General features: G+C 42.7%; 1 protein-coding gene across 6 annotated transcripts in view; it reads left to right on the top strand.

Moving 5' to 3' along the window:
• LOC107267421 (protein eva-1 homolog C) overlaps positions 1 to 11,175 on the top strand; it is a 106,365-nt gene that overhangs the window by 28,133 nt on the left and 67,057 nt on the right. For 2 of the 6 annotated variants that reach the window (XM_015739116.2, XM_015739118.2), the window contains exon 1: positions 5,051 to 6,325. The exons of 3 other annotated variants lie outside the window; for them this stretch is intronic. In XM_015739116.2, coding sequence (XP_015594602.1) covers positions 6,265 to 6,325 — 61 coding nt within the window. In that variant the 5' untranslated portion in view covers positions 5,051 to 6,264. Of the gene's footprint in view, positions 1 to 5,050; positions 6,326 to 11,175 lie in introns of those variants that run through there. One more of the 6 variants, XM_025084628.1, reaches the window with a different exon arrangement.

The following is an 11,175-nucleotide window of genomic DNA, read 5'->3' on the forward strand; positions in this document are numbered from 1 at the left end:
GGGGGGGGGGGGGGGGGGGGGTAAAATTTGAAATTTTATCGAGATAAATTAAATGGCACCTCTGGACCGTTCACAGGGACGGGGGAGGTGGTTTGGTGGAAATAATGTTTATTGAAAAATAATTTTTAATAATAAAGGAGGTTTGGTGGAAATAATGTTTATTGAAAAATAATTTTATTGATTTACGGTTTCGCGTGTTTTTCGACGAAAGCAGGATTTAGCTGGGTTTTATGATTACGTCCATCGGCATTACGTAATGGCACGCCAATGAGTGCACTCGAACGAATAATGAATAAATATCGAGTGTTGCAGCCGCGGTCGGCGGTCGCCCCCGTAATTCATGAAATCACGAACGTTTATCCTTAACAAAATGAAACGCTTTAACGAGCCGTTGCATAGCGATTGGCTCATCTCGCGAAAAGTCCTCGCGTCGTATAGATTTTGCGAATCGAACGTCCTACCGGTGATGCACTTTGGCAAACGGCGATTTTCCATCTCTCCAATGATTTCGAGTGCATATCGGGCTACGTGAACTTTTTCGAATTTACTGTAGCGACGTACAGGGTAGTCAATGTAAAACAGGTGATTGATGAAATTTCTAAAAAGGTCGATTTCTTTTTTTTTTTTTTTTTTTTTTTTTTTTAATTTTTTCAAGTATTACCTGAAGATCTTTTTTTTTTTTTTTTTTTTTTTTTTTTTTTTTTTTTTTTTTTGAAATCTCGTCTCTCCGCGACACGTTTCTTGTGATCGATACTCTTTTAACGTCTAATTTAGACTTTTTCCATTAGCCATTAGAAAATTCAAAACGCGCCTAAGTTCGCGGGCGGGGGAGGGGGAAGGGGGGTTCGAACGATCTGCAACATTTCCGGGCATAATTTATTATGAACAAGATGGACGGGGCCGGCCTAGTGTATTGATGAAGGTCGAGCAGCCCCTCCTGAAGCGAACTGCCAAAAGAAGATAAAAAATGTAATTTATCTAATGGAACCCGTCCCCATTACTTTACGTCATAACCGGCCGTGATAAATACACCGAGAATCGTAATGCTTTCCTTGGGCCTCCAACTATACTATCAAACAATAACTGCTTGGGAGTATTTCAAAATGGCCAATCCCGTAGCGTTACCTCTTTCCCCCCCCCTCTCTCTTGCTCTCTCAGTTTCCACGAAATCACCAGAGAGTCTCTCTCCAATTTCAACTTCCGCATGACACCCCCCTCCCACTCATTTTTCTACTTCGAATTACTTTCTAAATTCCAATTCAGTCGGTTTACTTTTTTTTTTCCCCCCCTCATTCAACCGTCGCAGCGAAGTCGCCAAACTAATTTGCATCGTCGAGGAATTTTGGAAAACAGGAACCCTCCCGGTGGATTCGTTTTAATATCTATATCTATACTTCAAATTACATTCCGCCCCGTAATTCGAAATCTCTAGGATTCCTAACTCCACGCGCACACAAATCCTTGCGGGCCCCGTTTTCCCGTTACGCTTCGCAATACTCACGACTTACGACTCCTTATTACGCTCTTCGGTGTGTTTTTTTTTTTTCCATATTTTCACGTTCCATGTATTTTATTCTTTTTTTTTTTTTTTTTTCCTTTGACATTCCTATATCTTCCCCGTGTGTCACCGCTTGTTCGGTATTTGATATAAAATATTGAAACTGCTGCGCATGCGCAGGAAGCGAATGATCATCCAGCCAGGAAATAAAGTCTGGGAGCTCGAGCGAGAAGATTCGATTTTTTTTCCAGGCCTCATCTCGGTTGCAACGTAGGACTCTCCTTGGGTCAATTTGATTGCTAGTTAATTACGGTTGCCCCAAGTGAAACTGGACACTAGCCAAAAATGTAATAAATCAGTTGACCAACGTAGCACCAGGCTTTACTCGACTGTGACAGATGCCGGCAATTGTAAGCCAAATTCGACCTGCTCGAAGGTTTTGATACCTTGGTACATAGCGAATTGGGATAGAGATAAGTTTTTCGAGGTTAATTAAAAATTTAACTTTCTTATAGCTTTCGTACTAGTCCTTTTTAAGTTTGTCAGGGACCTTTACGTTACGGCTGGAATCGACGTAAGCGCTTTGCTTCTCGAATCCTCCTATACAGACGTCATTGAGAAGCCACGTGGAAAAGGGGAGAGAGACCCTCCTATACGTATGGCAGATGCAAATGACATTGCATGCATTGCAAAGTTTCGCGTGAAGGTAAAACTTTTTGAAACATGGAGACAGCCGGGTTCCTCGCGTTTTCTCCGGGCGTCCGCATTTGGGCCAATTGAGGTAATTGAACTAAGCCCCCGATGCATACGGTACGTGTAATAAAGTTGAAATATCTTGGCTGAACGCGTGTCCCAAACTTATGGAGAATTTTACTTTTATTATAGACACAAAAAAAAAAGTAAATTTCTCTGTAGTAAAATTGTAAGAAATATATATATATATATATATATATATATAAATATATATATATATATATATATAAAACTATGTACCGTAAAGGTACATGCCGGGTGGTTTTCCAAATAACGTCGGGTTAACCACCAGAAATACGTTCTCGCTTTGGTTTGCTGGTTAGCTGACCTCATCCTCCCTCTTTATTTACGACATCCAGAAATTCCCCTGGGAGCCCGACGGCTCCTGTCACGTGGCTCGTTCGAGGAGCGACTGCAAAAGTGACTTCCAGGTGTGAAACGACTGTGCAAATAAATGAATGTAAAATTGCGATTGATCGTAAAAGGTAAGAAAAAGAGTCCCGAGCACTGGATCGTTTAGGCGAGTCGATCGGATCGAAAGTTTATCACGGGTTCGGTAACTCGAGCATGGTTTCCTTTGAAGCCAGAGGTCTCCCAGGAGTCGCCACTTCCGTTTCCTTCTTCGTTCTTAGTTCACGTGTTTACAAATGCTGCTTGCGCTAAGTTTGTGCCGCTGCAATCTCCAAAATAGACGCAGCCGATTATTTTACCGTAGTTCTCGCTCTGCTCGATCACTATACTTTAAGATTATTCTATTTCACGAGCATCTTGAGACGAGAGAGGAGGTTGGCGAAAATTTATTAATTCTTTGATAAGCAATCTTTGCTCGGTTTATGTTTTCATGGGAATTCCTATTAATATTTTGACGCGTTTAATTTTTCATACTTCACATCCGGTATTTCTGAGACTGTCGATGTCTTTGACTTTACACTTGGACTTACTGTTACAAGACCCGCTCGTTGTACTGTGGTAGGAACGTCATTAAGCGGAGAAGAAGAACGAATTAATGAAGTAAAAGATACGAGAGTGGGTCCCCCGTCTGACGCTGCTCCCAGCCACGTACATTGTGCAAGATGCGTTTAACGGCTGGACCATTGGTCTGGGTCTAGTCTGAGAAAGTTTAATATGCGCGTAGACATTTTTTTTTTTCAATTTTAGTTAATTCTACTTTCTATACTTTTTTTTTGGTTTGCTTTCTTTTTTTTTTTGCGCGCAAATCCTTTTTTTTTGCTACTCACCGAAGAAGATGGCACGTCAAATTTTAAGCCGTCGTCGGAAAAGTTTGTTCGCTTCTGGCGGGCGGGCTATTCGAATTGGCTCTGCGGTGGGAAGCTTTGGTAGGGAGAAAAAAATGTATAAAAGAGGACAGTTTGATTAATGATATTTTAACGGAGCGTTCGAGTGTCCAAAATGTGGGAAGGACTGATCGAGTCGGGAATCGTTTTGGACAGCGCGAGGCAATTTCAAGGACGTGTCACGCGATGCGAATTAAATCGTCGAATTATTTTTTCGTGCTCGAACGGACTGTGGATAATTACGATATGCCGGGTTAAATACGTGCGTTCGTAAATATGATAAAGTTTTACAGGAGACAAGGGATTTTCTGTTAAATGAGTAACAAGGGTTATGGGGAGTACAAGGATGTCGGTAAAGAGAGAGAGAGAGAGAGGGAGGGAACGGTATATAAGACTAAAGGAGATTATAGGAATGCTCATAAATCATCCTGAAGGTTATCATTGGTAAAGCTTTTGTATTCAAGATGGCGGCGTCTCGGTGATGTCGCTCCGCCGGATAAATAAAATTAAGCTGCAAGTATTACGGTGGTATGGTAGTCGCTATCTGAAACAGACGCCCAGGCAGGAGTATTTTTGGGCAGTTCTTGCGGGCTCCGAATGCTTGAATGCCTCGCTGGCTGAATGGCTAAATGGTCGAATGCTTGAATTTCAGTTGCACATGGCCCCCGTGGCAGACAGTAATTCCCTTAACCCACGCTACTGGTATGATGAACCCAACTGCGATGCACAAACAAGGTTCGAGGTTTTCTTTTTTTTTTTTAACGTTGCTCTCGAGTGGCCTCTTTCCAAATCAACTTAATTAGGCTAATGGATCGAGTCCGTGACATATATGCGGTAGTGTCGAACAAATTTTTTTTTTTACCTTCGTATCAGAATTCCCCAAGTACAATCATCGTGGCAGCGCAATCTGTTGAATGGTAGGGGTGAATTTTGTTTTTTGGCAAAACTTTCAATAGGTGCCAGAACGCGCGTAATCAAACTTTTGAATCATTGAAAATTTCAGTAGCGTCGAGAGGTGGGTGAGAGTCGAGAAAGAAAAGCGGCGGAAAGAGGAGAAGAAAAAATTACGGCATTACCAGGTAAAGTAGTGTTTTACCAACCTTACGAGTTTCACGTGGAAATTCCATAGAGCTTTGTAGATGGGGAATGATGATCCGCACTGAGGAGGCCAGCGCCCTCTTCACAGAAGGGTGCTTTCTGGCTGCTGACTTTTATCTACCCTCGGAGTCGTTCCGAAAGCTGAGAAGAAACTGTCAGTTCAGCATAAGCATGGCTCTGGGTGTGGATTGGCAGAGGGTGGCAGTCAAGAGTCCGTAGTGTCAGATACGTCGAAGTGGCTTATAAGTGCATCTCCTTCGGAGCGTCCAATTTTCAAAAGTTTAAATCTCAAATGAAAAGCACAAATTGAACCGCAGATTCACGATTGGCTGAGTGCTCGGCGAGTGGCTGAGCGGCGTGGGGTTCGAGCGTGCGTGCGCGACGCCACGCGTCGGTTGCTTTTCAAACGTTCAGTCGCGCGCCGACCGTTCGCTCGTGTGCACGCGTTCGTTAGACCTTACCGGCTCTGCCATTGGCTGCTACTGTTTCTTCTTGTGTAGTGATGCCGTGATTAATCTTTACTTTTACTTTCATTCTCGTATATGTCACGTTGGCTTAATTTGCCGGAAAAATCAGCAACGTAAATGAGTGTGGTGGCGCCTTTGTACTTGGGTATCGGATTAAATCATTCGTGAATGTATGTTGATTTGAATTAGTCTGGTAGGCGGAATTCCAGGATAAACGATAGCATTGATGCTTCGATTGTGGATGAATCGTGACAGTTTGTGAATCAATGTGAATAGTGGCTTTGGAGCATTACTGCCAGCTATTAATTCGAAACCTTTCTGCTGCCATGAACCCTGGAATAATTTGATCGAATCAGCAATTAGGCAATTTCATACGACTACGACTCGTTCGTTTGACATCGAACGTTGTCGGGATCGAAATTTCGGATTGTCACGTAAAATTGTACCTAAAGGATAAGTAATTTCATTACTGCCATTGTGGATTAATACTCTTTCTACTGGATTAGTTTCTTTTACGAATACCTCCGTGAGTGGCGCTAGTGAACTTATTTGTAATTCGACCATCATGTTATTAGACGCGCTCTCCCCTTGACGAATTTTTCAAGTGAGAAAAGTGTAACGAAAATTATATTTTCAAACGTTAAACAAGAAGATCGACGGAAGCATAAAATTCGTCGTTATCACGGTCACGTATCCAGAGAATATGGTGTGAATGACAAAGGATCGAAAAGTGTTCGTGCGCAAATTACTACCCGATAGTAGTGCTCTAGTGGTGGCAGCAGTGTGCTTAACGGGCCGCTAAATCCTCTAATGGAAATTGGGCAAACGAAGTCCGGTCTAAAAGTGCTGCCAATCCTCGATATTTAAATTGATTTGCGGTAAATCGGTAACCTGTTCAATTCGTTAATATGAAGCGGATTTCGTGTCGATTAAAGGAACGTCGCAAGGAAAATATATTTCTTGACAACAGTGCAACTTCATCGTAAATACAAAAATCTCAATATATACCCCGTGGCAAGAATGTCTGAATTTACCTGAAGTTATCGTTACTCTATCAGGCACGAAGTGCGCGCTGAAAAGTTCTTTTGACAAATAATGCATCGCGTGGTTGTGTCGCGGTGAGGATTCCTGCCGAATATTCATCCTCGTCATCATGTTGACTGTCACTGTGATTATTCTTCTGGGCCTGGAGGGCGCGTGGGCCGACAACTTGGGTAAAGTTCGAACCATTATTATTCTCTACAGTAAACAGTACGCAATTACGTAATTACCAAGTAAATCGCTTCGCTACTAACGTTATGCCAATAACGCTGAAAAGTTTTTGTCATATCAATCTTTGTCAAGAAGTATTTTTCACCCTTACTTTATTAGAGTCCCCGGATTCCCTGGATAAAGGCAAAGGGATTATTTCGATCGTAACCGTCGAACTTGTTAAACCGTGACGACCTCGACTGCTTAATCCTTTGGACTTTCCAAGGGCAGGTCACGCGCCATATGCTAAGTGAATTAATTAATTGAAATAGATAACGTTGTTAGCAGCGAGCTCTTTGAAGATCAACAGCATCCCTGTGGAGTAGCAAATAATTCTAATTGGTTTAATACGCTGTTTCTCGACATCATGACATTTCGACGTCTTCCTTCAATTCCTGGGCCAATTCCATCCTGTAACAATTCTACCAGTGACCTCTGTACCATCAACTAGATCAGTTTGTTCTCTAATCTAATTACTTCGCTACCTGAAATTCCCACTGTTCTGCAATCCGATAAAGACCTAAATAGATGACGTAAATTTACACCTGAAATCACGATAAAAGTTTCCAATCATTTTTGTTCCCCTCAGTTCCTTCTTCCACATAGATATATTGCGACACGTGTAAATACATTAACTTTTAATATTTTCATAGGAAGAATATTAATAATTCCCCAAAGTGCCTAATTTAATCGCTTGGTCTAGTTCCTTGATTTTATTAAGTTAGTTGCCTATGAAATTTCACACTTCAGCCACTCCACCTCCTTAAGGTTAGACTTTTAATTAGGACCCTATAGCTTTCTTTCCCTCCTTTCGTATTTCCGTCTCGTTAAATCCCCGAGAATCACGCTCGCGTTGTTTCGGCGGTTTTACGTAAAAAGAAAAAAAATTTTTCGATAATGGCAGCCGTAATGTCGACGCCGTTGTCGACGTCGAGCCTCAAGCTCGCAGCCATCCACCCACGTCGGATTTTACTCCCCGTATGTATTTACGTGTCGTCGATCGTTAATCTCTTCTCGGTATACAGAATGTTTCCACGGCGTTCGCAGAGTTCAGACTGTTAAAACTGTTTGCCGTTCCTTCGGAAGGGCTGCACGACCATATTGCCGTAGATCTTTAATGCGAAATTGTATAATACATTCATGGGAGAAAACTGTTGGACAGCCGCAACTACAGGATTGGGAGAATTTCCAGCAGGTTGTCGAATGTCAGTTTGAATTTGTACAGGTATAGTCGTTACGTTAAACTATAGAAATTCGCAGCCAATAGACTGTAGCGTGCATGACTGTTATTCGTATGGGCGATGTATTCAACATGCGCTACCGAGACGTTGATCTGCTGCGACCTGGACGCTCGAATCGCGAAGTCAGCGTTATTACGTGTCTCGCTGAACTTTGAACCACTTCGACTCGACCTCCGCGCACCTTGGACAGCAGACTCCGCGTTACGTGAAATTGAATATATTATTCGATATTCTTTTTTTTTTAATACCTTTTAATACCGATTTATCCATTTATTCATTTGCCAATAGGCAAATGCAGATTTATTCGTAGCTTAAGAAGGCTTACATTGAAATGCCCCTCGTTATGATTAATGGTGCACTGCGCGGCTTATGGGATCAAAGTCAGATCGTGCTGGACCAATCAGGAGCGAAATACAACGTTTCTTAAGGAATTATCGTTCTTGCTGTCTTTTTTTTCTCTCTCTCTCTCTCTCTCTCTCTATATATATATATATATATATAGTATTTCGAATTCGATATCACAATTTTGCGACATACCAAATTTCCCTCGAGTATCGCCAAATTTGGAATGTCATTAAAAATTTATAATTCAGCCACGAATTTTTGTCCCGTCCGCGATTAAGTATGTAGAACACAGTGCGCGGATGAGCTAAACACGTAGCAGTAGGTAGGTTCGCAACGTTCGTCCGGATTCTGCCTGACATATTTCCTGATGGACGTGAAAAAAAAAAAAGTATTGTTACATATACATAATTAATCAACCCAACCTAACGCGTTTTGTTAATAATCACGATATAGGAGAGTATACGAGTGAAATTGTACTGAAAAAAATTATCGAAGAAAAATCATTGTCCACAAAGAATAGAATTTCGAAAAATTTATTCGAACGTGTCCCGCAACGATAAATCGTATTACGCGATCAGTATATTTATAGGAATCCCATAGCGCACGTATCCTCTATCTCTAATTCGTAATCGGTTCATCGATTGATTAATTACCTTTGGCAATTATTACGTCACAAATTGTACCGCCCTTTGCCACACAACGAATACTCAATGCAATCGATATTTCTGATACTGATCGATCGAGCGTTGTTAATTGGTTAATATATGGTCGAACGATTGGCAAAATTACCTGGGTTATCGAGCATCCTCAAATCTCTTGGAATAATATGAAATTTACACTGATGACGTTTCATCTCGTTACTCACCTCGTTAATAATATTTCCTCCCTTTAATTGATCTGCCTCGCTAAATCGGTCAACGGGCGAATCGCCCACGTGTTGTCATAGGACTGCGTATTCCCACTCGTTCGCGCATAAACACGGTCGGCTGCGATCCGAAGTCGATTCCTCGTGGAACTTTGGTTCCTTCGACTGTAGCAACAATGTTATTCCTGCGGAAGGAAATTTTCGAGCGTAGCCTATACGGAGGATCACACGCGGGAGATGACGTGAGGAAAATTGATAAGACTTCCCTGCTTTTGTCATTGAAAGACTTCGATCGGTTATCTCCGGCCCGATTCAGTTAATTGATCTTAATAATCCTCTTTTCTCTGCATTTATTTTTTTTCCCCCCTTCGAGTATTATGACGTCATGAAATAACGAGGCGGATTATTTTTTTTCAGCATTTTTTAATGAGGTAACTTTTATTTTTAATTCCTACGTCAATTATCGGTCCATGTCAATTAGTAGGGAAGCAACGAATTTTATTAGTGAAAGGATTTCTTTTTTACTCATAGAGCCGGATTGTAATTTACATAAAGGATCCCCGGCTCGTTCCGAACCGGGGACCCGGAGACGATCGATCTGACAGACGAACGATCTCATTGTTCACGGGAATAGATCCTCGATCCGCTACGGATGCCAGGTTATACACTGATATTTAATATATCCCGGGTGACCCGTTACCGTGTACACGCGGCCTATGTATACAGCCGGTGTATAGATATCTTTATGAGCAAAGGTCCTTCACGGTCCTAATCCTCAAGGACTTTGTTGCGAATCGCCAGTCATTCCGGCAAAATGGCACCCATAGGCCCCCATGGCCCCTTCTCGTATATCCAAACTTCAAATCGAAGGTCTCCATTCTGGCTACACTCTCCGTATATCTATATAGCGTTATATCGCACTGCCGTGTATATACATATATACACGCATCTAATCTCCAGTCCAACCTTCTATATTCTAGATCCTCTATTCTCTATTATCGCTTCTCTACTCGCCACCCGACCTAACCTATCCCGATCATCTAACGTTCTGCGGTTGATCGATTATGCGTTCACAAAACGATCGCTCCGACCACATCGAAATTTGGCTAGATCGGATCATGATCTATGGTACTGAGTTACGGAGGTCCTGGCACGTGTGTCCAGCCGTTTTCTGTGCTCCGTACGGATCTTCGTGAAACCTAAGGACCGACTGGCTGAATAAAGAGTGACGTCATAGCAATTGATTAGAATCATCGTAAGCGGGCTAAGGATTGACGTGCGCTCGAATGGACCGAAGGTTTGAGGATTTGAGAATGGCGGAAGTTGGTTGGTACGAGTATCCGGAAGGAAGGGGGGGGGGATTACGGATGGAGATTTTTGGAGTCTGTTATAAAAGTTTCATAAGGAAGTCGTAGCACGTGGAGGTGGTCGGGAGAACAAGTTGTCTGTGTGAAAAGACCTGCGGTCTCCCCGCCGATGGAGTTACCGGCAGCGCGGTGCAGTTCTGAATTACGCATACGCGGTTCCGGATGCTGCAGTCTCTTCGGCTCAAGGAGCTCAGGCTTCTTTGTGACGAGTGGCGGGGAGCGGGATTAAAGTTTTACTCTTTCCCCCTCCCCCCCCCTCCCTCCCCTTTTATCTTTTACTTGATTTTTCTTCGTTATCGATCGTCGCGCTCTGCTGGTCGCTGTGGAACAGGAAGTTGCTAGCTGGAATTTCAACGGGACGAATCGCTTCGTGGAAACCGTCCTGAGATCGAAGGACGTTCCGGCGGATATTTGCTTTTACGTTAAATCAGCGGCGGCAATTCGCAGGGGCGGATTCTTCGCGGATTTGGGACGTCGGTTCGCGACTTATTTTTGGCATAGTGCGAAAGCTGCAAATTTTATCGCGAATATCGCTGGTTCAATGTCTTCAGCTGTTGCTGAGAACCGAATGGTCCATTGTCTCCGAGAATTTTTTTTTTTTTTACGAGAGTCCCTTGTCTCCCAGCATCCGATTTTTTGAACTTTGACCGGAAAAACGATTTTTTTTTTTAAACAGTCCCGGTTCTCTCTGGCTTATCAATCTTGCGTAAATTCACAGGCAGCGGCTGGGTCACGTGTTTCCGATGGTTTGACGAAATTCGCGCTCTTAAATTTTGGAGCGGCCGAAGGGCGATGGTCTGGCGCCTATACCGGGTGACTCCGTTATAATAGTTAGCTTTGCGCTTAATTTGCCATTTTGGGTCCAGATTATTTACGAGGTGATAGATTCGCCTTTTGGACTTTCGCCAGATTCCGGGAATCACGATGGGAAAGCAACGTGGGGGATCTATAAATTGAGGATATCGCGATTGAAGGAAATTCGCAGAGTGTTGATT

The sequence above is a fragment of the Cephus cinctus genome, unplaced genomic scaffold, assembly GCF_000341935.2.
Source record: "Cephus cinctus unplaced genomic scaffold, Ccin1 Ccin1_scaffold0401, whole genome shotgun sequence".
Classification (NCBI taxonomy): Eukaryota; Metazoa; Arthropoda; class Insecta; order Hymenoptera; family Cephidae; genus Cephus; species Cephus cinctus.